The following is a 26334-nucleotide window of genomic DNA, read 5'->3' as shown; positions in this document are numbered from 1 at the left end:
GTTTCATACGCTAGGTACTTCTATGTGGCTTATCACCTCTCCTGACTATTCCTCGAGAATAGTGTAGAACTCACTTCATTGCTTATTTCCCTGTTTCCTTTACCTCCTGATGCTCAATACAGTTTATTGAATACAGGCACCCTCAATAAAATACCTGTTGAGTGAAAGCATACACTGAACAACAAAAAAATCCACAAATTACTCGAATACAAGATAAGAGGGAGACATTCTACTACATACAAGTCATTTACTATCGCCCCTCCCCACCACCAATCTCTCCAGGGTGGTGAATGACGCCCAAATTATTTGACCCTATATTTGAGCTAGTGATGGGGTCACGACTCCCAATAAGTTGCCTCTGGATTCTTATGCTGGGTTAGAAGAAAGAAAACTCTGTTTCATAAGATACATTTCTTTCTTTCCAATTCTAACATTCCTCTTACCTCCGACGATTGTTACGTTGATGGTTTTGGTGACGTTAAATAGTTTTCCATTATGAGGGATGGAAAACACACAGGTGTAATATCCCTGATCTTCAAACTCTGCATTCTTCTGTAAAACTGGGTTTGTACCATTGTTTATCTTTTTACAGTTCTGTTTTGTGAAAAAAAAAATCAAGTTAAAATATTTTAAGTAAAAGCAGTATCATATTACATTAATTCAAATTTTAGAAATACTTTTATAGAAAAAGGGAAACAGGACAAAAGGTAGAAATTTCTGAGTCGATATCCCAGTGATTTGGCATTGCCTGTAGAGCAACAATGAAACGCAGTCCCATTACCTGTTATTATTACTGTTATTAATACATGCTGGGAAGTAGAATATAGGGGGAACTATAGCTGCTTCCATCATTTTCTTTTGATCTCTCTTTTACACACAAAGAGGGGAAGAGGTAAAGATAGAGGGAGAGGGAGAATGGAGGGAGGGCAGGGTGGAAGAATGGAGCACAAGGAGGAGATAGAGAAAACTAAACAACAACAAAATCCCTGCTTGGGTGAAACCTTTCTGCATTCGTAGCAGTTTTAATCTAACCCATGTACCCAGGAACACCCGTGGTGGGGGTAGTGGAGATAGGAGCAGAATTACGCAGAGACCTGAGTACCTAACTGACTACCCACCCCCCCTTGATGTCTTCCACAGAAGACAGTGGACTGATCAGAAATGTATCAAGAATATTCAAATATGTAGGCACACACAAACATGTCTCTCTGTCACAAATTTCCATATGGGTCACAGGAATGAATAATAGGAAAAAAGCCACCTTCTTCAATCGAGCCATCGGTCACCCATAGAAAAGGTTCTGAAGCAATCTAAGGTCCAGATACGGAGAACAGGAACTACACTGCTAAACTTGACTATGTGATGCTGTTCCTGCAAACGCCAACAAGAAGAATGTACTGCGCACATACTTCTCTTGAACCTGTCAAAGCTGGCAACAACTGGGGCGAGGCCCAGAGGTCACTAGGAATGGGTTTGTGAAGCACCCACATGTGTCCCTCAACTCAGTAAATTGTTTCTGTGTATGACAAATTTTTATAAACCCAAACTGTGTTTTTGAAGGCACGTTAAAATATCAATGTCTCTTCGTTTTTACTTCTAATCAGTTGTTTACTGATTTAGCTTCCTTGCTCTCCTCCCCTCAGGTATGCCACAATCTCTAAACAGGCTGAGAATATTGAAGTGGTTAATCATCTAGCTAAAAATAACCTCTCATAGATCTCTCTTCTACATTTAAACATCCGCATGGTGACATTTCTTAAAACCTAGTGCATGGAACCTTACAAATTTATATTTATTGTCAAGTATTTGCACACTTGACAGGAAATAGAATCAAGTGAACTCAGGACTAACTCAGACGTTTGGAAAACATGTGGGTAAGAGCTCTCCTTGAAAACTCACAAGTAAACAGAGGTCAAGCAAAATATGCAAACAGAAGTTTCTAGGAAATCATCTGTGGCTTCAACTTTCCAAAGGGCTTCTGTCTGGATCACTCTCCCATACAGCTCATTAAAACTTCCATGACAGGGGCACCTGGGTGGCTCAGTCGGCTAAGCGTCCGACTTCGGCTCAGGTCACGATCTCGCGGTCTGTGAGTTCGAGCCCCGCGTTGGGCTCTGGCCTGACGGCTCAGAGCCTGGAGCCTGTTCAGATTCTGTGTCTCCCTCTCTCTCTGCCCCTCCCCGACTTGTGCTCTGTCTCTATCTGTCTCTCAAAAATAAATAAAAATGTAAAAAAAAACACAAAAAACAACTTCCATGACAGAGTCACATTTGTTCTCCTATAGAAATAATATAATTTGTGTTATGTGTCTGCATGTATGTATATTATGCATGTGTATGTTACGCATGTGCATACTGTACATTTGTATATAACACATGTGTGACTGCATATATAATATCCACAGTACTGTCTACAAGAGTTCTTACAATTCAAGTTATACCAGCTGAAGAACATAGGCAATCCACAAAAGAGATAATACTGAGATGCAATAAAGATATAAAAATGTTTAATTTATTATTAAGAAAAGAAATGGGGAAAAACCACTAAAAATTACAGAACTTCTGCATGTCATATTTCTAAATGTTCTAAAGGTACGACTTCTTGGTGTGGTAGTGGTGGTTGAAAAAAGCGTTTTGAACTAGCATAGCTCCCCAGAGAGGAGCCAGCTAATGCACAGCAAAAGCTGTAAATGTGCTCATGGCCATTGATCCAATTATGCTACTTTTAGGGATGCGATTAAGCAATAAAATTGTGCATACACCCTAACAGTTACAGGAATGATATTTATTCTAGCCTTATAAACAATAGTGGAAAGTAGGAAACTAACAAATGTCTAATACCAGGGGATTAATTAGATGCAAGTATAAAGCACAATGGAATCCCAGATTTGGAAGAATATTTAAAGACACGGGAATAATCACAACATAATTTGTAGAGGATAAAGGAAAAATCCAGGCATAAAATACCACTTTTTATTTTTTAAAAGGTTTTTTTTTAAATACCACTTTTTAAAAGTAGATGTTGGGGCTCCTGGGTGGCTCAGTCAGTTAAGCCTCCGACTCTTGATTTTGGCCTCAGCTCATGATCTCACAGTTCGTGAGTTCGAGCCCTGAGTCGGGCTCTGTGCTGACAGCATGGAGCCTCCTTGGTATTCTCTCTCTCCCTCTCTCCTTCTGCCCCTCCCCCACTTTCTCTTTCTCAAAATAAATGAACAAACATTTAAAAAATAAAAATAAAAGTAGATGTTTACACACACACACACACACACACACACACACAAACCTTAAAGTCTCTGGCTGGTGGGATCATGAGTGAGTTCTGCTAACTTCATTGTCCATTTTTCCATCTCCAATTTCACAAAAGGAGCTCATATGTTTAGGGGGAAAAGTACATCCAATGGAATTTAAAAATGTAAATATACGTGGCAAGAGAAAATGCAAATGCTTAAGCTAGCTAGCAATCCTAAAAATCAATCTACCAAAACAGAAGGGCAAGGAAGGAAGGGCAAGGAAGAAGGAAGTGTTATGTTCACTGAACAGTTCGGATGGGGCAGGGGCTCATTTTAGCCACCCCGCCTGGCACCTGGCTCAGAGGGGTCGGCTAAGCTGTGTGTGTGGTGGGGGGTCATGCGACCTGCATGTGATGAGACCAAAATGCTCCACAGCCATCAGATTCTTACTTTGGAATTTTGTCCTTTGTTTCCTCAAGTCTTTTATTTTTAAGTTTATTTCTTTATTTTGAGAGAGAGAGTGTGCAGCACACAGGAGGGGCAGAGAGAGAGGGAGAGAGAGAGAATCTGCACTGGTGGTGCAGAGCCTGCTGTGTGGCTCGAACTCACGAACCCATGAGACCATGACCTGAGCCGAAAACGAGAGCCGGTGACTAACTGAGCCACCCAGGCGCCCCTTTCCTCAAGTCTTAAGTTAAAATATTTTAAAAGCATTACCTTATACAGTGAAGTTCTATTGGCCAATGGTTGAAAGTAGTCATGTTTACAGGCTACGTGCAAAGATTTCTGAACTTCTACAGTTTTACTAGTTAGTAGTTTTTCAACAAAACAGCTGCCATTACTTCTTCCAATGACATTTAATTTCCATTTACGAGTATCATTTCTATGAAATAAAGGTTTAAAGATATTTTATTAGTACAGAGACTTTGCAAATACCACCTTTCAGTAGCCAATGAAATTCTTTCCTTATTATTATATAAAGAGACTTATTCATTGACGCCCAGACCCTGCCCCGTTTTGGCCCTGTGCAGCAAGAAATGTAACAATTGTCATGGGACACAGGCGAGGGGCGGAGAAAGAGAAGAACCTTAGCGGCCCTACACCCACACCCACACCCCCCCCCCCACACACACACACACACAAACACCCTATTGCATACCATATATTATAGATACCAGGACAGAAATGTTTAAAACTTCAGTGAGCTTTGGAGATGGACAAGTTCAAAGATTCTTAACCCAGGATGGGACAGTGGCATTGGTTTCATGAGGTCCACAAACAAACTCCTGAACTTGTTTTCTGGAAGTTTGTATATATGCATTGGGTTTTATATTTCTCTGGGCTGTTTCTTCCAATCCTTTTCTCTTACTGTTGAGTAAACCCAAGTCTGGAGCGCCTTCCCTCACCGTAGCTGTAGTAGCACTTTATGTGCCTTACTGAGCAAAAGTTAGTTTGAATAGTTTTATTGTTGTTGTTCCTTCTGATTAGAAATTAGTAATCTGGAAGAGGAAACAACTTTAACCATGTTTTTATAAAGGATCTCCTTTTTTTTTAAGTTTACTTATTTTGAGAGAGACAGAGAGAGCAGGGGAGGGGGAGAGAGACAGAGATACAGACAGAGAAAGAGAGAGAGAGAGGGAGAGAGAGAGAGAGAGAGAGAGAGAGAGAGAGAGAATGAATCCCAAGCAGACTCCTCGCTATCAGTGCAGAGCCTGATAGGGCTCGAACCCATGAACCTGTGAGATCATGACTTGAGTTGAAATCAAGAGTTGGACACTTAACTGACTGAGCCACCCAGGTGCCCCTAGAAAGGAGCTTCTAAGAAAGGAAATGTTTGCAACCTGATGTTTGTTTAACTGAACTACAGGGATCCACATACTAAATACAACAGACGTGTGTTAAATTGTCCTGTGTGTGTGACACGCTTGTACCGACCACAGGCTCTTACAGCCCCGACTCTTACGTCTGTGGTAGCATGGGAGGAAGACTAGCACTCACTGAGCTCCAGGGATTGTACTGAATATGTACAATGGAGATGGCTATTTCCCTTACTTGTGATAAGAAAGCTAAGCTTCATGTAGCAACAGGGCCAGGATGCAAACGCACATCAGCTCGGCCCTCAAGGACAGGACTGCACTGCCCAATACTATGCTTTCACAGTCGATGTGACTCTGGCCCCTCCTTTGGGTATGCATTCATACAAGATTGACCAGGACTGGGAGGGAAGTGATAGGTGGGCTGACAGGCTGTCCTGAAGGTTAAAAGCAGTAGGTCAATGGCCATGGAACATAATAGAGCTACCTGGCCCTTGAAATGGATTCGGAATCCCGTTGGTATCATCTTCTTCTCAAGTGTGTCTACTGTTTCCCCTACTTCAGCCCCACTGAGCTGAGCAGAGACCTATTTCCAGATATTTCTATCCCGTCACTTATGAGGAAGAGAGTGCATGCATATTTCCATCTTATCAGGTCATATTGTTCTCTACCTCTGCAATCCTCAATTCCTAACACTCAGTAAGTCCCGACTGGTGGAATGCTTCTGTGTCCCCGCCACCACACTGTGAGTGCCAGAACAGGCAGATGCCGGCCTTGCTAGAGGAACTCAAAGGATGGTGTGAAGCTGAGGCCAACTGACCCAAACCTGTGATCATCTGTGTTCTCATACAAGGTCATCCCATCCTGGTTGTGGAGCTACTCCTGCCACACAGGAAGGGACTTGAAAAGCTCTGGGCCATTCTTCTGAAGCCCCTTACCAAGCCAAGCTTGCTGTTTGTCAATCCAGAACATGATTGAGACATGATTTGCATGTGCTTTTTTCCTCTGTCTTCATGCCCTCCCCTCTACCACTGAAAACCCCCTCTCTCCTGTGTCCCCTCCCTTCTTGGTGGATTTTCCCCCTTAAAATTTTATCTGACTTTAGGATTAAAGTATCAGTCTCCAGAAGCATTTGATTATTAGCAGAAGGCTCCCTAGAAATGAAAGGATTATGTTTCTAATGGGGGTGGGGGTGTGGAGGAGGATTCCAGGGATGGAATCTGGTCTTTGAAGGATTCCACACAAAATTCCAAAGGCTCACTCATGCATGTGCACACACATGCACACACACACATACACACACACACACACACACACACACACACCCCTCTGAGGCAAACCAGTGCACCATATTTGAAAAAGCCCCCATCTTCAATGCCTCTAGGTGTCCAAACAACCTGTGTGGGTTCCCATTTATTTTCAAAACGATTGTCGAGGCTGTTCCTCATACCATCACTTTTGTCTCATGTTATTCGTCAGCCTCAAATACCCTTTAATGTTCGTCACCACAGCCCCTGAGTCACCTCATTGTTCCTGGCCTCTTGCACCCTCTTCCTGGTTCTCCACACGTCTCTGACAGCCTATCTGTTGGACTATTCCAATTTTCCTTCCTAACCCAGGCTGTGTTCCCCACCTTCCATATCAGAAAGACAGTTAATGCTTTCCCTCCCTGTCTCTAAGCGACATTTGTAGGTAACTGTCTCTTCCCCTCCATGTGCTCCTTCTGTCCAGTCTGGAATGCTTCCTTCAATCACACCTTTATTCAGTCAGGATTAAGGAGATTTTTTTTTACCCCATTTGTGAATATTCATTCTACATTAGTGTGAGAAGACCCAGTTGTGATCCATTTCTGGAATCATCTCTCTTAAAAGGTCACATAAAATCCACTGCTGGTCAAAACAAACAACAGAAAGAGTTCTCAAATTTTCTCTCTGACTCCTGGGAGTTCCTATGCATAAAAACAAACCCAAATGACCTCATTTTATGTAAAACCACAGGAGCAATAACAAGGTTTCACTGTGATATCTCACTGCGCTCTCAACAGCACTGTTGACGATGATCGGGACCCACCCCAGAAATGGACTACATCTGCCAGCACACCACCACGACTCACCTGGCCCTGAGCTATCTTCCACAGGTCAGTCTCACATCTCCATAGAAACATACGTATACACCTACGCAAGTACGCACAGTACATCACAAATGTGCCAGATGAACACTATGTCACCAACACTACTAATCCATCACATAGAGCCCTGCTTGTCCAAGTTACTCCTTCCCACCTCACCAAATAATGTATAAAGAGAACCCAGCTCAGTGATAATCACTGACGCAGCGGTTGCTCTCATTTCATAGAACTTATGACTCTTGATGAGGAGCGTCCTGGCGTAGACTGGAGCGGTCTGGCCTGCGAAGGCTGTGCAAAGCCCTTTCAGCGCTGCCTCTCCCCCTGCCCCTGGCTGTAGGCTTGTGATTGGCTGCAAAACCCACACACTCATCATGAACACTACGGCCTTGTCCCCAAAAGACCCCGAAACACTGAACTAGGATGTGTCTGTATCAATTCCAATCCCTCTCCTCAGCCTGCGGATATCACCCAGGAAGCTGAGGCTACCCCCTTCACTGCATGTTCATTACGGAGCATCACCAATTAGTCCATTTGGCCAGCAACTCTAGATAACAGGAACAGTTGAGTTTTAAAATGAATTTCATCTGATACCTACTTACCTTTGATAAGGATCCCCTGAAAGAAGTATTAAGGGAATCTTTCATTAAGATCACTAAGAAGATAGACACAAGGGCAATATTTAATTTGATTTTCCAATGATGAAGTATTGATTACATGCTGGAAGAAGAGTAGGGGGGAATAAATGCATGGATTATTCTTTCAGACTGCTGTATATGTGACTGGCTGAGCTAAGTCTAGGGGTGCTACGAAACATACTAACACAAAGAGAAGCTATACTCACCCCATTTGGAAAAAGTAAGATCCACTGTCCTCCAACTCAACTGGCCAAAACTCCAAAACATAATCATGCAAAGTAATTCTGGGGGAACTGCTTGAGTTTAGCTCAATGCGTCCATGTGATCCACTGCTCTTGTACCATTTTATGGTGTTTTTTTCACTATCGTGCTCAGATGCTGATGAGCAGTATCTCAGATAGAAAAATTCCCCTTCCACTGCAGTGATGCTTTGACGTGAAATACATGTTTCTTCATAAGATTAGCAAAGGAAAAGGAAAAAAAAAAACACAGGTAAATTCTTTCTTTCCTAATGCATTAGGAGAATAAGCCAGGTTAGTAAGAAAATTGTAAGCAATCTCAGTGTCTCAGTCTGGTGGGTTCTCTCATCTTAGGGTCAATCTTTCCAACATCAGAGCACTTTCAGGACGTAAAGGAAGACAACATTTCCAACAGCTTTTCCCAAACAGGAAGGTACCAAAACTTAACCTATCATAACTGAAAGACAGATAAATGTAGTGTAAGCTTTTCAAAGAAAACGCTACACATTACAATTTCCTTGTAAGGAAAGCCACAGAAGTCACAATGTTGCCACATCTACGCCCAAACACCCCTAGCTGGGGAGTCTCCGTAGAAATGAAAACCAGAAACCAGGAGGCCTTAGAGTTCATCATCTGCCTCAGCAGAAGTGTCACCTCGCCTGTTCTCAACCAGCCTACCTAACCATTTCCTGGGCAGAGAGGGATGGTTAAGGGGCTCCTATGTAGCTTAGAGCGTGTGTGAGTTCATTATCTCTCCAGGTTACCACGTGGATCATCAAGAATTGATTAATATAATATCACTCCAAATCCAGGTATATGTCACTTCCCTCCTTGAGTGCTTTTGCAAGCTGTCTCTTTCTCTCTCCCTGCCTCCCTCCCTTCCGCTTTCCCAACTAACCCAGATACTCTAGCTTTGGAAATTTATCTAATTCTGTCAGCTAACAGAGTCATCATTCCCGTCCTTTTGAATTTGTGATAGTTCAAAGTCAGCCCTCATGGACCCTTTCCATATCCTGTTTTCCAGTGGCTGCTGGGTGCCCTTTTACTTTATTGAAGTATAATTAACATATAATAATATCAGGTGCACAACATATTGATTCAACAATTCTATACGCTACTCAGTATTCACCACGGTAACTGTGGCCACCGTCACCATACGATGTTATTAAAAATATTATTGACCATACTTTCTATGCTGTACTTTCCATCCCCGTGACTTACTTATTTATTTTTATTTTATAAATCATAGTTTATTTCTGTGCTTAAAAGAAATATTTTATATATCATACATTGAAATAATTATGCTTAATAATACTTTCTATGTTTAAAATAAATATTTTATATATCATATATTGAAATACTTACATATTTTATATATTTTAGTAAAATTTTATATAGTTTAATTTATAAATTATAGTTTATTTCATAGTTATTTTATAACTGGAAGTTGTAATCCCCTTTTTCTATTTCACTCAGCGCCCCACCTTCCCTCGGGCAACCACCAATTTGTTCTCTGTATTCAAGAGTCTGGATCTGTTTGTTTGCTCATTTGTTTTGTTTTTTAGATTCCACATATAAGCGAAATTATATGGTATTTGTCTTTCTCTGTCTGACTTATTTCGCTTAGGATAATATCCTTCAGGTCCATCCGTGTTGTCACAAATGGCAAGATCTCATTCTTTTTTGTGAATGAGTAATATTTCATCACATGTTCCCACACTAATTTATATGCCCACAAACAGGATTAACTGAATTTTGCGAATGAGAATCCTTAAATTAACTATAGCACTTCGCGGAAGGCATGGAGAAAATGCCTCCTCCATACTTAGGGTCTATTTCTCAAAGCAGTTGTTTGGTTTTAATTTGATGTCGTTAACCACAATGTAAAGAGGAAGTGGCTGAAATGGTAGACATATTCTTTGAAAACATGGATGTCAAATCTACCTCAAAGTACAAGTGTTACTGAACACCAACCTTGTGTTTGGTGTTTGGTATAGAAGCTCCATTTTACATTTCGGTCCTTCAACGTAGAAGGTGTGATACAGGTGTAAGTGTTAGTGTTAGCTTCAATTGACATCCGAAAGGGTGGTATGTCCAAAACAATGTAATTTATTTTCCTGTTTTAGAAGTACGACACACATAAAGCCGTACAATATGTGCTCTTCTGTGCCTGGATTCTTTCTTACATCATCATGTCTATGATAGGCATCCATGTTGCTGCATGTAGCAGTGATCTGTTTTGTCTTATAGTTAGGCAGTATCCATGCCGTATCCAGTTGTGTTTGTATATGATAATTTAGCCATTCTAGTGGTGTTAAACATATGGATTACTTCCAGATTTTGGCCAGTCTTTTAAAAAAAACCAGAAACTTCCATAAACATCTGTGCCTGTGTTGTGATAGACATATCCACCATTTCTTTTTGGGAGTAGTTATCCTTTGAAGAACCCTAATCTGGATTACATTCTTTCCAGGGGTAGATGGTTGGAGTTGGAAGTTCACACTCTCCTGGCAACTAATGGCTTCAGCTACTTAATCCTATGCTTAACACTACAGGCCTTGTTGATTAGAAATGGTTTTTGGGGGCGCCTGGGTGGCTCAGTTGGTTGAACGACTGACTTCCGCTCAGGTCATGATCTCGCGGTTCGTGAGTTCGAGCCCCGTGTCGGGCTCTGTGCTGACAGCTCAGAGCCTGGAGTGTGCTTCAGATTCTGTGTCTCCCATTCTCTCTCTCTGCCCCATCTCTGCTCTGTCTCTCTCTGTCTTTCAAAAATGAATAAACATTAAAAAAAAAAAAAAGAAATGGTTTTTGGTTGAAAAAAATGACTGGAATTTAAGCTGTGCAGACTGCCCAGGCAGGTACTCACTCCCATTCTTACATGAACAGAGAGTAAGAATCCAAAAGCGTCAACAACCTAGACCCTTTGGAATGATATCTGTGTTTGGAATTGTCTTGAGTTTGGACAGTAAATAGGATGCTGTCACTCAACTTCTACTAGGTTAAATGAAACCTCATGTAGAATACTGTCGTACTTGCCTAGATTAAAGCCTTTATGAAGGTTCTCTGAAAGGACAAAGAGCTGGGACCTTAGTAAACTTACAGAATGGGTGGTCTGGCTGTTTCTGAGCCTGAAACATGTTTCATTGTAATTTGGGAGCAAAGTTAGTTATTAGTATATGTCTACAGTGCAAGGTGCCCATGATGCACACTTTATTGCACCTCACTTTTTCACTCAGCAGTTTCTAACAGAGGATTCCATACCAAGAGGAGCAGATCCACCTCCTTCAACATCTGGATAGTATTGCACTGTATGGATCTCAATAAAAATGGATCCACTTTAAGTAAATATTAGACAGGAATTATTTGAAAGTATCAATTTGTTCTCTCTCGAGCAGTAATTCTCAGAGTTGGGGATATGGGCTAATATGCTTCCCTCTCCTAGATGACAGGTCAAGGCAAATCGGTATTGGCATTCCCACTTTCTCTTCCAAGGCATAAGGAGAACCTTGCTTATCAGTCATGTGTCTCTTCTCCAAAGGATCGTAATGAGACCCCAGAGTCATTCTCGATAAGTTTCCAAGTGATCACTGCTATTGCTAATCAGTTAAAATTGCTATCTGCCATCTGATATAAAGACTACATGTTTTCCCTAGTCTACACAGTCTTTCTTAGGTACTCCTTCTAACTCGAATATTTCCCTCAAGACCTGTAAAGTCTTCCCCCTCACTGTCTTCATCACCTAAATAATAAGATGAACCTTGGCCTCCGCGTTGGCAGAAAAATGTGTATAAAACTTGTTAAATATCAACAATAAAGATGGGTGTGAACTCCAGTTTTCAATAACACAAAGCAGAGTTTCACCTCAGACAAATGTAATGTGTTTCCAGACACGATCCTGCTCTCTCTACATAAACTCAGAGGACTAAATATTTCCTTTTCAGCAATCCCATATGATTCTTTACTTGATTTCATTTCTACGAACGTTTTATTCTCTATGCCAGGGACACGAATTGGTAACTCTCAAAGTAAAATTTAAAACCACTAATGTTAATAAATTCAGCATTTTCAGTAGCCACCTCCACATAAAAAAAAGTGAAACCTTGCTCTTCCCTCTCAACTACCAATGAAGTATGTCCGTGAATGATTATAATTACTTACCTGAGGTGCTTGTAAACATAAGTGCCAAAAGTGTTAAGAGCAGTTCTATATGACGCATATTTAGGATTCTGCTTCCAGTGGTTTCTCTGGAAAACAGAGCAAGATGGGTTCAGCCAAAACTTGCAAACAAAAGTATACCTGTCTCATGAAGGAGATTTTAAAACATCTTCTGGCATGCAAACTTTAAAAAAATCAGCACAGTAAATTTCCATATCCCTTAATAGAGTCACCAAGTGTTCTCAGAACTTTCAGCCATATAGAATTCATCACATTTCAAGGCAGGAAAAATTCCTAATAATGCAATTTTCTAATACAAGAGAGTCTGCTGTACAGAAAATCTACTATTCTATGAAAGAACATTCTGTGAAGTGCCAAGATATGTATGGCAGGTCTACTCATGTAGGTGTGTGTGTGTGTGTGTGTGTGTGTGTTCTTTTTTTTTCTCATCACACCAAAATGCTCATTGTGATCTTCATGTGTGGCTTGAATTTTTAAATATCCATCTTTCTTCGTCAGAACTAAGTTCTTGATAAGTTAGGAATTAAGTCTGTTTTGTCCATTACTATATCACTAACATCCCAGCACACAGTCGTACAATGCTTAGTACATAGTAAGGACTAATGCTCATTCCAGAGGAACAGGTGTACGGATGTGTGCATGCATGTGTCTATACACACATGCCCACATGTGTTTATTTTAGGGAAACAGAGACAAAGCAAGAGTTTCCTACACTCCAAATGCCTAATCTACATTGGGTCAATGAACTCAAATCTGTGTTGAATTTCAGTCGTACTCTAACCCATCTTTTGTCCTGTTAATTACAATTTTAGAGAGTAGGACAGGGGAAGGGGGCAGCGGGGCTCTACACCTGGGTTGGCATCTCCAGCTGGAGTCTCGACCAACAAGTTACTTAACCTCGGGCAAGTTACTTAAAAGTCTCAGAGACTATCTGCTCATTACCAAAGTGGAGATGATAAGAAGGCCTATGACCAAAATTACTGAGTGATAGAATGAGCTAATGTTTGCCAAGGCTTTCTGGATGCATAGTGGCCTCTCAGTCCCAAATAATTCTCTTACTAACTGCCATGCACCTCCCATACTTAAAAAAGAAGAAAAACAGTTAACATCCAAATCCTGGATGAAGTTTAAGGGCTATGCAGTCAGACCATTTACATCAATCTTTATGAATAACATCACAAAGCAAAGCATCTGATGTAATTTCCAAGAGATAATAATCAGTCATGTAAAGGGTTAAGTAGGTATGGAAAGTACCAAGTGTTCAAAATAACTAAATTAGAATATTTCTATGGTTCTATGGTTTGAAATCAATCCCCCACCCACACGCACACACACGTATTTATTATTACCTATCTATTCTCTTACCTTGGATAGAATGAAACGTGTTGTTTCCTCTGGTGAAGGTTGACACAGCCTTATAAAGGGCACTGCTATTTTTTCTTGGTTTTGGTTTTTGTTAATTTTCAAGGTCTACTGAGAGATAAAGTTACTAAGAAATAATCTAGCATTGTGATGAGTTAACTCTGAGTTTCAATATGAATTATGTTAAGATCCCAGTATACAAATTAGCTGATATTTGCACTGCTCTGTGTATGTAAACATAAAAATTTTATTGTGCTTTCATGGATTTAAAAGATTAAGATATTAAATAATAGAACTCATTTCCAAAAGAAAAGCTATTCTGGAAATGTCACATTTGGTACCATGTGTAATGTTGATTTTTTTTTTTTTTTTGCCTTTCCATAATATGTGAATTTCTTTCTTCTTTCTTTCTTCCTTCCTTCCTGCTTTCCTTCCTTGCTTCTTTCCTTTCTTAAAAAAAATTTTTTTTTCTGATTTCTAAAGTATTATATGTCCAATGGGGGCATTTATAAAATGAAGATTGAAAAGAAGAACATAATCTCAATATGCAAAATAATTTAACATGTTTCCTTGTGCTTTTTCTACATATTTTTTCAACTAATTAGGATTATGTTTAAAAAGTTTCATATCCTGCATTTTCCACTCATTAAATGAGCACCTTCCTGTGTCACAAAAATGTCTTTGCTACCGTCATCTTAATTGCTACATATATTCCTTGATATGAGTCTAATTATAATTTATAAGATATATTTGATTACAAAATAACCCCATGGCCGTCTTCTCATGTCAGACGATATGTATCAGTTTTTGGAGCATGGCCTCTGGGGCCAGACTGGCTGGATTTGAACCCTCATCCTACTCTTTATCAGATGAATAATTAATTAAAGAGTCCTGCCTTTCCTATGTGTTAACAGCATAGTTATAAGTATGGGTCCTCTGTGCAAGCACTCTGTGGAAATCTAACAATATGACTGCTTAGGAAGTGCAAATATATGCAAGCGCACACACACACACACACACACACACACACCACTCTCTCCTCTTCCGTTGTGTTTTATTTTTCCATTCATAGCACTTATCGCTAACGGATACACTTTATTTTATGTTTGTTTATTATCTGCTGAATTAACACACACATTAGATTCATTAACTATATGCAGTTGGGCATCTTAGGTGATCGCCTGATCCACTGTTACACCCGCATAATCTTACTTTTGAAATGCTTCTTAAATCATGACATCTTGGAAAATATGTTTTAACAGTGAATGTGAAGTCTACCTTGAGCTTAAAAAAAAGTGATAATAGTAATGCCTGGGTCCCCACCCAGACACCTGAGGTACAGCCCAGGCTTCCTGATTGCTAAACATCATCCAGGTGATTCTAATATGCAGCCAAGGTAGAAAGACACTAATCTAGGGGGCTTATTTGTATACTTAAAAGTAAATTTAATAGATCACAAATATACACATTTAACGATAATATTTATTATTTAAGACATTAAGTATCTGTGCATATATATGTATGTGTATATAAGTGAGTATCTATGTGCACACACACACATACACACACAAAGAATACTCACAAACTTCCCCTAAATCACCAAATGGAATGAAGTTTTCTCTAAACGAAAAAGGTTCTCTTCTAAAAATTGTGTGACTTAGAGTGAGGATACAGACACAAGCCAACTGTTTTCTCTGAACCCAGGGTAGTACCATCCAGGGCCCCTGCAGAGTGTCTGAATGTTCATTCCTGAGTCCCTGGGTCTGTCCAACTGCCCTGCTTATAGACCCCACCCTGAGCAAAGTGACCATTCTCTAGAAAAAAATAATAATAGTTCACAGAATTTCTGCTGAGGAAGCTGAGACTGGACCAGGTGAATAGGTCCAGATTGTAGAAAGTTACACTGACCCACATAAATAGATGTAGATTGCTTCCGTGAAAATCACCCTGATTAGCAAAACATAATTGAGTACCTCCTAAGATAAACTGCCTTGATGAAAATCTTAACACCAGTGATTTTTAAAATAACTTTTTCTCTACAGTGTTCAATGCCTAAGTCTTTCACTCAGCCTTCGAGATGACAAATCCACCAAATGCAAAGAGGAAAAAGTGATCTTGGACATAAAACACACACATGTGCACACGTGCGTGCACATCCATGCTTCCACTCCAAGGAAAGCAGCATTTATGTTGAACGAGGGTTGCCCTGTGCAGGGCCAGGAGAATCATTCCCATTTCATAGTCTTTTCCACAGACACCTGCTGTGATCCTTCTGCTTCCCCCACCTCCACCTGTGCCTGTGCCAGTCCTGCTAATTGAACCCTTCCTGCTTCTAACTGTCGGCTCCCTGAATTCTAACAGCCTGGCTCAATGGTTGCCTTCTCAAGGAAGCTCTCCAACGGCTGGTGCCCCCAGACACATGCACACTTGTACCACACTGCATTCCCGTTACTCCTGATTCATCCCTGCTCCCTGGGACTTCCCTGAGGCCAGAGACCCTGTCTTTCTGTGTTCCCACACCACTTGCTCAGAGCCTTTATATGTTTTTGTGCCGGTGGGAGGGGGGAGCAGTCATACCGTCCCAGAACCTGCATAAACCCAGTTTCTCCCAAATCTACACCCTCCCAAACCACCCAAGGACCTTGGGTTGAGATGTGTGCCCCAGATCCCAGCGTTGCACAGCACCAAATGAGTGTTGGTGGAGGTTCCCAAGAATAGACCAGGGGAAGGGGGTGAAATTCATACAATCACCTCAGGTGTCTATATCTGCCTGGGATTGCCCAGTCATTAATTTGTCTCATAACTGCAGTGCAATTTGCTCGGGGTTCTCACTCCTGGAGGCACCTCGAATTAAAGGCAAACATTTTGGAATCAGAGAAATTTTGTTGTGAATCTGTGATCTATTACTTAGTAGCTGGATGCCCTTGGATAAATAACTAAACATCCCTGTGCTTTGGTTCTCCTCCTTTAATTAAGCATAATGATAGTGCCTACTTCATTTGGCCTACAGGAAGAATAAATAAAAACAGTGCATCTAAAAGTTTTCTACGCCATGACAGACAAGAGCTTAATAAGTGAAAACTACCAAATATTTTAGCCATTTTCACTTTTTCAGGAAAAAAAAAATTGGGGAAGTTTTAACCTTTAAAATTATACTATCAGGGAAAGTTGATGATGCTGTCTCACCAACTATTCATGTGTGTGTGTGTGTGTGCATATATATGTGTGTGTATATGCAGACACATGCACATATATACTCAATATTTATATACATATCGGTGTGTATATATATATATATATATATATATATATACAGTCCTTACATATGGTGACTCCACTTATAATTTTTTTTTTTAGTTTATGATGGTGCAAAAGAGATACACATTCCGTGGAAACCATACCTGGAACCTTGAATCTGTATCTTCCCCCAGGCTAGTGTTACGCCCTAGGATCCTCTCTAGTCCCAACTCCTAGTGGGCCAGGGGTTCAGGAGGGTGAACAATAGATGCACTTACAACCATTCTGTACCCAGGCAACCTTTCTGTTTCTCAGTTTCATCACACTATCCGATCAACTGAATGAGATACTCAACAGTTTATTATGAATCAGGCATTGTGATAGAGGATTTTGCCCAGCTGTAGGCTACTGTACGTGTTCTGAGCACCTTCAAGGTAGGCTGGGCTAAGCTATGATGTTCAAAAAATAGATTCATGTTCCAGTGACTTAAGATATTTTCAGCTTAGGCTGGGTCTGTCAGGACTACCCTCATCCTAAGTGGAGGCAGACCTGTACACATAATGGCATACATACTAAGCTGATCTTGTTTTCAGAACCCTGGCCCCAGGAGGCTGGGTCGCCCTTTGCCAGGCGGGCTGGCAGCAGAGGGGAGGGGGCAGGGGGTGAGGATGGCATCCGAGCTCCGCTTCTTACCTTCAGAGGGGAGTCCCCGAGGCTGGCGCGGGGGCGGCCGTCCCTCCTCCACCCTGGTGGCCTCGGCGACAGAGGCAGCAGTTCAAACAGCAGGTGAGAAACTGCAATCGCCGCCTCCCCAGCGCTGTGAAACACGAAAGGAAAGAGGAGCCGCAAGTGTGATTAAAGATATAAGGCAACTAGAGAAGGTTGGAGGAAAAAAAAGGGGGGAGGGGGGACAAAAAAAAGCAGAAGAAAGAAAAAGCGTCCGGCAGCCGCCGCGAAGGCTGTAGGTGGGACGCTGCCCCTGCCCAGTGTCTGCAGTGCTGGAAGTGGGGCGCTGCTGGGTCCCGCAGAGTGTTCCAGGTCTGGGTTGCTCCGATCGAAGATGCTCCTGGTCGAGGTTTGCTCCCAGTGGGGGGGGGGGGGGGGGGGGGGGGGGCTAAGGGATGAGGGGAATCCTCCCAGTCTGCGGTGCTCCTCTGAGGGGGGTACGCCCTGGCGCAGGTGTTCCGGCCCCGGAGTGCTCCTTGACTGGGGCGCCCCTCCCAGAGTTCTTGGGGTTTGGGCTCCTCCACCTGGGCGCCCCGCCTCTGAGTTCCGGGAGCTGCTTGATCGCGGCGGCAACTGCACACAGCTGGAAAATCCCGCCTCGCCCTTGCACGGAGATCGGCTGCGGTCCCCGGCGGGGCACGGCGGGTCTCGGGAACTCTCGGCTGGTGGGCGGTGGCCGAGGGACCTGCTGTGCCCTGGGCGCTCGGTGCTGCTCTTGCACACCCTACAGGCCGCCGAAAGGTTTGCACCAGAGTAAAGTCAACCGGCCCGTGGGGCAGAGGGGCACCGTTTGTGGTCAAGGGGAAGGAGCAGGGGGTGGGGGGCTGTAGACAGGAAAGAGGCCAAGTAACAGCCCCAAAATGACAGGACGGCTTCTAGAAGTTACCCAAGGTGAGGAGGAAGCCATTGTCTGAAGCACTGAAGCCTCAGACCTGTGCGGAGGCCGTCTGCCTGTACTGGGGGTTGGAGCGGGGGGGGGGGGGGGGGAGGGGGCGGTTCTCTCCTGGGAAGTAATGGAGAGGGGTCAGAGGTGTTGAACTGAAATTTTAAATTGTTTAGAACAAAAGAAGGGCAAAGGAGAACTCGTACTCCTAATTTTTTGCTTTTTTGTTTTAGTGTGGTAGAACTCAGGATACATTTTTAGACTGATCTGTGGTAGGGTCTTTCCAAGAAAAGTGAAGAACGAAACCATGGCTGACAGGAAGAACGTTTAATGAGACAGTGGTTTTCATCCTTTTTACTCGGTCAAAATAATTCATCATATAATAAAAGAGAATAATCATATAATTATCTCAAATGCAATAAGAACAAGCATCTGACAAAATTCAACAGGCTTTCTTCAAATAACACTAGGAATACTGAGAATAGAAAGGAACAGTCTTGATCTGATAAAGAATGTCTATAAGAAACCTGTAGGTAGTTTCATCATTAATACCGAAACACTTTGCTTTTTTTTTTCTAAGATGGGGAACAAGATAAGGATGTTATCTTTCATCTGGGACAATCCTGTTGTAATAAGCAAAGAAATAAAAATAGAAGACATACAGATTGGAAATGAAGAGATAAAACTACTGTTTTTGACAGACAGTCGATTTCATGATCACCCTTTGGAATTCACAAAAGAGTTACTGGAAATAATAGGTGAGTTCAGCAAAACCATGGAATAAAAAGCCAATATACAAACTCAAGTGTAATTCTATATACTAGTAATGGAAATTTAAAAAATGAACCTTGTTAATAATACCACGTATAATACCATAAAAATTAAATACCAGGGTATAAGTCCCTTGAAACATGTACAAATTGTCTACAATGGAACCTACAAAATACTGCCAAGAAAAATGAAAGACCTAAAAATTGGAAGATTGGAAAGACCTAAAAATTGTTAAGATATCTATTCTGCACAAACTGTGGAGTTTATATAGTCTATACATTTTTGACTCTATACGTTATAGAGTCTATATATTTCATGCAATCCAAATCCTAGGAGGAATTTTCAAAGAAATCGAGAAACTGTTTCTAAAATTTATGTGCAAATACAAATGATCTAGAATAGTTGGAACAATCTTGGGGAAAAAAGAACAAAGACTTACACTGACTTGAAGGTTTACAATAAGGCAATACTAATCTTAACTGTGATATTTGCATGAACATATAAACAGAAAATAATAGAGAGTAGAGTAATAGACCCACACATTTACAGCCTATTGATTTTTGACCAGGGCACCATGTCAATTCAATGGAGAAAGAAAATTTTTTTCACAAGTGTTGCTGAAAAAATTGGGCATCTCTGTGGGGGAAAAAAATGAAGCTTAACCCTCCCCTCATCCTATATACAAATATTAATTCACAGTGGACAATGTGATCATAGTGAACATAAAAGCTGGAACCGTAAATACTTCGTGAAGATCCATAGGAGAATATCTCCATGATGTTGAGGTAAAACAAACAAACAAAAACAAAAACAAACAAACAAAAACTTAGGACACATAAAACACTAACCACATAAGAAAAATTGATCAATAGGATGTTATCAAAATTAAAAATGTCTGCTAATCAATGATTTCATTTAAAAAAAGGAAGAGATAAGGAGGTAAGCCTGGAACAATTCTCACCTTACACCTATATGAAGAGGAATTTATATACAGAATATATTTTAAAAATTTCCACACCTCAACAATATGAAGAGAAACAACACAATTTAAAAATGTGCAGAAGACTTTACTTTCATTGAGCAATACATGAATCTTATTGGTGAATAAGGTCATGAAAAAGGCTCAACATCATTAATCATCAGGGAACTGCAAATTAAACCATAATGAGGTTCATTTGTCACCCACTGAAATAACTAAAATGAAAAGAAGCCTGACAATACCAATCATCGGTGAGGATTGACTCAATCATAAGAGCAGTCTCATACATAACTGTAGGAAACATGAAATGGTACAGTTTGCCAATTTGACAGTTTCCAAAAAGGGACCAGTTCTAGGTATTGAGCTAAGAAAAATACAAACACAAGTCCACAAGAGTGTTCACAGTCTCCAGATCCACAGTAGGTACAACATGAAACCACCCATGTGTCCACCAACAGGGATAGGTTAAACATACCGTGTACAGCCATACAATGGAATACCACTCAGTAATACAGAGGAACAAACTACTGACACATGCAAAACGTCGATGAATCTTCAAAATGTTACATTGTGTGGAAGTAGGGAGTCACAATGCTGCGCGCCTAACTTTACTGATAGAAATTTCAAGATCTGACAAAACTAATCCATAGAGATAGAAATCAGAACACTGCCTCTGAGGAGAGGGATTGACTGGGAAATGGAAGGATGGAATGTCCAGGGGTGATGGAACTATTTCTATTTTGTTTGGGATGATAGCTACACAAGTATGCGTAATTGTCAAGACTCATCAAACTTAAAATCTTGCCTTTTATTGTATGCAAATTTGACTCAAGCAAGAGCAATTCTTTGTGTCTTTATAATTCACCAGAATTTAAACCCGGGTCATAAAGTAGACACATCACTGGTTTGGGCTGTATTCATTGTATTTCACACTACCTTGTGTGGTACATGAAGCACTTGTCACTCTGATGGTACAGATGAAGGAAGCGAGAGAGGTCGGTGGTACTGCTGACAGGAGAATCCAGGCTTCTGGAAGTTCTGCGGTGTCTCTGTGAGCATATGCTTGGAATCCGGCTATGAGAGCTGAGAAAGACCTCAGAGCTCTTCTTCTCCATCCTTAGTTTGCAGAAACCGAAGCTCAGATGACTTGGGAGGTGGTGTGTAAATTTGGGAAAGGAAGCACTGCAGAAAAGAGCTCAGAGTTGCTCCTGGGACCAGCCCTGTCTGGGTTCTGTGAAGTGTTCCCCTTGTCCCTCCCCGTTCTAACTCCATAAGATAAGTAAGGAGTATGCTTGATTCACCTGAATACCCCTCCAGAGCTCTTCCTCTCCCTGCCCTTCTCAAAGAGATACTCAGCTCATGTTCAGGAAATGTAAACATTGAATACTTGCAAAGCAGCATATAATACAGACAGTTAAAATATATTTAAAAAGAAAGTGTATCAAAAACAGGGAAGAGATTATTATAAATTCCTTGTTGTGATATCCTATGTACGTACTTGCTGTAGAAAGAGCCCAAATTGGTCTCCATGCTGTCAAGTAGCTAATGCAAAGAGGTAAATAAAATCAGTTCCAAAATTCCCTGTGTCCATCCACCAAACAAATGTCTGTAAGTCTAGGTGGGTGGGGAAGCAGGATTAAAGGCACATCTATTCCTGATGGCGAGGGTGGAGAAATATCCTTCAGAGGCGCTCATTGCGAGAGGACTTGGAGTATCATCCACGCTTCAAAAAGCACAATGAGATGTTGCCATTTATTGAATTCTTCTCTGGTCCAAAGAGTCTTCTTCTACTTTTTGATTCGCACATAAATACAAAGAGTTTGGTATGGTTTATTCTCACGTTACCTAAGGTAATTTTGGAGAAATTTTGGAGAAGTTGAGTAACTTACTCATAGTCACACAGCTGGTTGAGAGCAGAGAATAGATTGTTGATTCCAAATTAGGTGATGCTGACCAATCATTTATAGGGCATCCTTCTCACAGGCTTTTTTTTTTTTTTTACTAATTCAATGAAATCAGATGTCACCACAGAAAAGCACAATAGCCCACCAGCATAGGGAGAATCAGATTTAGCAAATAAAAATACAAGATTCACAGCTAAATTTGAATTTCAGATCAATTTCATATGAAAATTCATTCTTGGAATTCAACTTTAACTGATGTCTTGCAATTTATCTGGCAACCTTAATCCAGGGAGTATAGATTCAGATTATAGGGTACATAGAAGGATGGGTAACTGCAGATCCTTTAGGCAACCTTCCAGAAATATGATCTCTTTTCAAGCAAGGCTCAGTAAGGCATTGAGTGACAATGCAAAATTATACTTGCTGTCGAGGGTCTGGAGTGCAGTTTTCTTTTGTAGCTAAATCTGAAATCATACACATTTTAAAGCAGCTCAGCTGAGGGTAAGATCTCCATCCACCTGTAAAATCTGAGCTCTGACAGGACTCCCAGCCTGAGAAGACACTGCTGAGTTCCCAATCCACTGATGGGCTCTGTGGCCCCTGAGGCTATGTGAACTCCTTCAAGGAGTGGTCTTGACTGCATACCTTGACATCACTTTTGTCAAAGGGTTCTGTCAAAATGCTTTACTAATTTCATAGAAATGTTACAACAAACCAACTTCTCAAATTAAAAAATAAAAATAGGGGGCGCCTGGGTGGCTCAGTCGGTTAAGCATCCAACTCTTGGTTTTGGCTCACAGTTTGTGAGATTGAGCCCCGCATTGGGCTCTGTGCTGACAGCCTGGAGCCTGTTTAGGATTCTTTGTCTCCCTCTCTCTCTCTCTATTGCTCCCCCCACTCTCTTTCTCTTTCTCTCTCTCTCTCAAAATAAATAAACAAACATTGTTTTAAGTTCAAAAATTGTAACTGGGAAATATAAAATATGCTGATATGGTCATTGCAAAATTACTTATAATGATGGCTATTTAAACTCAACACAACTCAAATATACAACAATAACTAATTAGGCATGTCAGCTGTGGCACAACAGTGAAATAGAACTCTATGAATAGTTAAAATGTTAAAATTCAAGTGACATGTCAAGTGTTTTTATTATGATGTTAAGTAGAAAAAAATGTATAAACCCTACACACTGTGTGAGCTCAGCTATATTAACAGAACATTTAAGTACAAGTTAAAATTTTTTTAAATACGAATTTACCCAAATGTTTAAAAGTCATTATCTTAGGATGATGGATTTGTGGATAATACTCACTCTTTTCTTCTTTGATATTTTCTGTTCTTCTGTAACTTTTAGAGTGAGAAAAAAATATTTCTAAAGAGAATAAAAATATATCAAAGCGACTTTAGAACTGCAAATACTGATTGTAATGGCAGTTGGGTAAGGGACCCCAATAGTATCCACAATATTGAGATGATAAAACTTAGCATCCATTAAAATAAAATATAATAATTTTTGGTAGGTTGGAAACAAGATTTGCTGCTAATATTCTGCTTGTGGGAATCGGAGTGTTCTTCACGGTTACATGAAAATTTCGCTCTAATGCTTTTCGTTTGTTCAAAATGTAGAATATTGACAAGGAAAACGGGGCAGGAGAACAAGAAAGAGAGAGAAAGACGGAAAAAAGAATAGTGAAAAGATCCTAGGTCTTATGGAGAAAGACCAGCAAAAGGAGAAAGGGAAGGAAATGTGGGGTGAAGAGAGGGGGAGCGAGGATAAAAATTTCGGGGCATTTTGCATCCACCCAGAATCAGGAAGATGGAAGTAAAGTTGCTAGATGAAACCTGAGGCCTGAACACCCTTGACATGTCCCCATTTCTCATGCCTCTGCTCCAGGGTCTGGCCCAGGGGCGTAATCCTGCCAGAAGGAATGCAGATCTAGGAATCTGGTGCACCAGCACATCAAAGCAAGCGCTATTGCCCCTGGGTACTCAGGGAAGCCCAAGTGGATGTCTTCCTTGAGGGTTTGTTTGGCACAGGCATGTGGTACCTCACGTGCTTCCAGAACTTGGAATTCCGGGACTGTTTGTTGGCCACATCATCTTCCTTCCACTTGATGGTACCTTGCATTTCCATGACGTGCTTGAGGGAATCTTGGAGCTCCCCAAACTGCATCCCTCCTGGCTTGCTCAGACCCTCTAATTCTATAAGAATCACCTTGGAGTCGTTCTGGATGAGGGCACTGTGCAAGGCGATCTCCTGCTCATAGGCAAACTCCCTGCAGTGAGTGATTTCAGGAGTCAGGATAAAAATGTGCCGCCTACTCTTTCGTATGTTGGTTTCCACTGAGGTGGCTGCATCTGGGGATAAAAGACATGGACCAGATTTCCTGTTGATGCATTTTTAAGTCTAATGCTTTGATCATAAATGTTCTGAACTTTAAAAAACTGTTATTGTTATAGCCTGCCATGAGATTCTGACACTGATCAATTCTTTATTCAGGAAAGTGGGAATGAGCTTGGATGGACAACTTGTGTTGTCATCACTGTCAGAACATCAGTCCCAAAGCCTTCTTCCTTCCCAGGTAGAGGGGTCCTAACTAAAACAGAGTCCTTGGAGTTAAATGGGAATGTAGAGATGTTTAGCAAGAGACTTAGAATTCAAGTTCATTAACTACATGTTGCCCTCTTCGAATATTAGCTTATGTGTTTAATAAGGCTTAGAACTTTAACTCTTAGGAACCCTTGCTTCTCTGAACTGATTAAAGCCTCTAGGGGAGTCCTGGATTCGTGTCTTTCCCCAGGATCTCTGTTTTAGAAGCTGATTTGATCCAGACTAGAAAAATCTTAAGGAAGACCAGATCCCCTTATCAAGTTGGAGTTAATACAGCATCAACTCCAAGATGATAGCAGGTAACTTCTGGACAGACTTAGAAAGAACATGTAAAATACTCAGCTCTCACCGCAAGGAGGTAACAGCACGATCAAAGAAGCTTAACCATGAATGAAACCACTCAAGATATTCCTAGAGGCTGGCAGCTGAAAGACTGCCAATTCACGGAGTGGGAACTAGGGAAATAAATGTTAAATACTGCCAGGTAAAGACCTTATGTTGGTCAGGATCCCAACATAAAACTTGGCATACTCAAAGGACTGACTTAAGAGAGTTTAATCAAAGGTCAATTTATAAAAGATGTGGGCAGACCCAAGGGAAATCAATGAGAGATACCTCAGAACCCCCAACATTAGAAATAACACAGGAGGCATTACCACCCTCCAGGTATGAAGGGGAGGAAGCAGTTATGGAACCTAATGAGTATGAAAGCAGCTATCAAGAGCCCTTGCTTTGGGAGAAAGGAGCCCAGCCACCCTGGCAACCTCACAAGATGCCTGCCTCTGACCTGCCCCCAGAGCTCCCTCTTGGCCAAACTCAGCGTGGAGCAGAAGGCAGGGGTGTGATGGATTCCATAATGACCAGCCACCCAGGGCCATTGGATGGAGTGGGATGCAGAGTGGATTTGAAGGAGCAAACAGAAGATGCCTAGGAGGGGAAGAAATATACTGATGCAGGCAGTCATGATCTTTTTCTAAGGGAAGAGTGAAGTTTGGTGTTGTTTTGTTAGATCTGATTTTATTTTGGTTGAAGTAAGGTCAGAAGACTTCCCCTTGAGGGAGGGGAAGTAGGAAGTCTTCTCACATGAAAACCAGCACAATGCAGGCTACACGAGCTTGAGCATCAGCGAGCTGTCTGGAGCGAGACGGAGCTACAAGTGAGGTCAATGGATCTCAGAAAGAAGAGATGAAGAGCTTGCAGCCAAGTGTAGCAGGTGCTGTGACATCACGAACAGATGGAATCCCTGCAGCTTCCTGTGCTGGTGTGTCACATGAAAAAGAACATTCGAGCACCATGACTTGCTCCTCTCGACTGGCCTGAGTAGCCAAAGGGAGAGTTGGAGGAGGGAGAAAGAATCCAGAGGAAACTTGGATTACATTTTCCTGGATTGTTCATTTTATAAGCCTCCCAAGCCATTATGGGGTGATTAACATTGCCCAAATAAATATTCCAGGACAAACCGGCTTCACCTTCCATGTATTCCTTTAAATCTATAGATGCTGAATCCCTCTTTTCAGTGGAAATGCCAGGTTAAGTTCACAGTCTACTAAGCATTTGCTTTATTGGAATTACCCTCATGATGCTCCTGCCTCATTCATATTCCACATGCTTCCTGGTCCCTGAGGAATTTGAGAAGG

General features: G+C 41.3%; 2 protein-coding genes across 10 annotated transcripts in view; both read right to left on the bottom strand.

The window, feature by feature from the left end:
- Nucleotides 1-17637, bottom strand: part of IL18R1 (interleukin 18 receptor 1) — a 36275-nt gene extending 18638 nt beyond the window's left edge. For 3 of the 6 annotated variants that reach the window (XM_058684559.1, XM_058684564.1, XM_058684563.1), the window contains exons 1-6: nt 17514-17637; nt 13587-13694; nt 12204-12289; nt 8013-8256; nt 3947-4112; nt 444-594 (exon numbers count right to left, since the gene is read on the bottom strand). In XM_058684559.1, coding sequence (XP_058540542.1) covers nt 444-594; nt 3947-4112; nt 8013-8256; nt 12204-12261 — 619 coding nt within the window. In that variant the 5' untranslated portion in view covers nt 12262-12289; nt 13587-13694; nt 17514-17637. Of the gene's footprint in view, nt 1-443; nt 595-3946; nt 4113-8012; nt 8257-12203; nt 12290-13586; nt 13695-16334; nt 16428-17513 lie in introns of all 6 variants that reach the window. The other 3 variants (XM_058684562.1, XM_058684561.1, XM_058684560.1) reach the window with 3 other exon arrangements.
- A 5339-nt stretch (nt 17638-22976) lies between these two features.
- Nucleotides 22977-26334, bottom strand: part of IL1RL1 (interleukin 1 receptor like 1) — a 69802-nt gene continuing 66444 nt past the window's right edge. For all 4 annotated transcript variants that reach the window (XM_058684557.1, XM_058684556.1, XM_058684555.1 and 1 more), the window contains one exon: nt 22977-24444. In XM_058684557.1, the coding sequence (XP_058540540.1) occupies nt 24059-24444 (386 nt within the window). In that variant the 3' untranslated portion in view covers nt 22977-24058. The remainder of the gene's footprint in view (nt 24445-26334) is intronic.

Source organism: Neofelis nebulosa, chromosome 9 (assembly GCF_028018385.1).
Source record: "Neofelis nebulosa isolate mNeoNeb1 chromosome 9, mNeoNeb1.pri, whole genome shotgun sequence".
Classification (NCBI taxonomy): Eukaryota; Metazoa; Chordata; class Mammalia; order Carnivora; family Felidae; genus Neofelis; species Neofelis nebulosa.
This window is presented reverse-complemented; position numbering and strand designations above follow the sequence as displayed.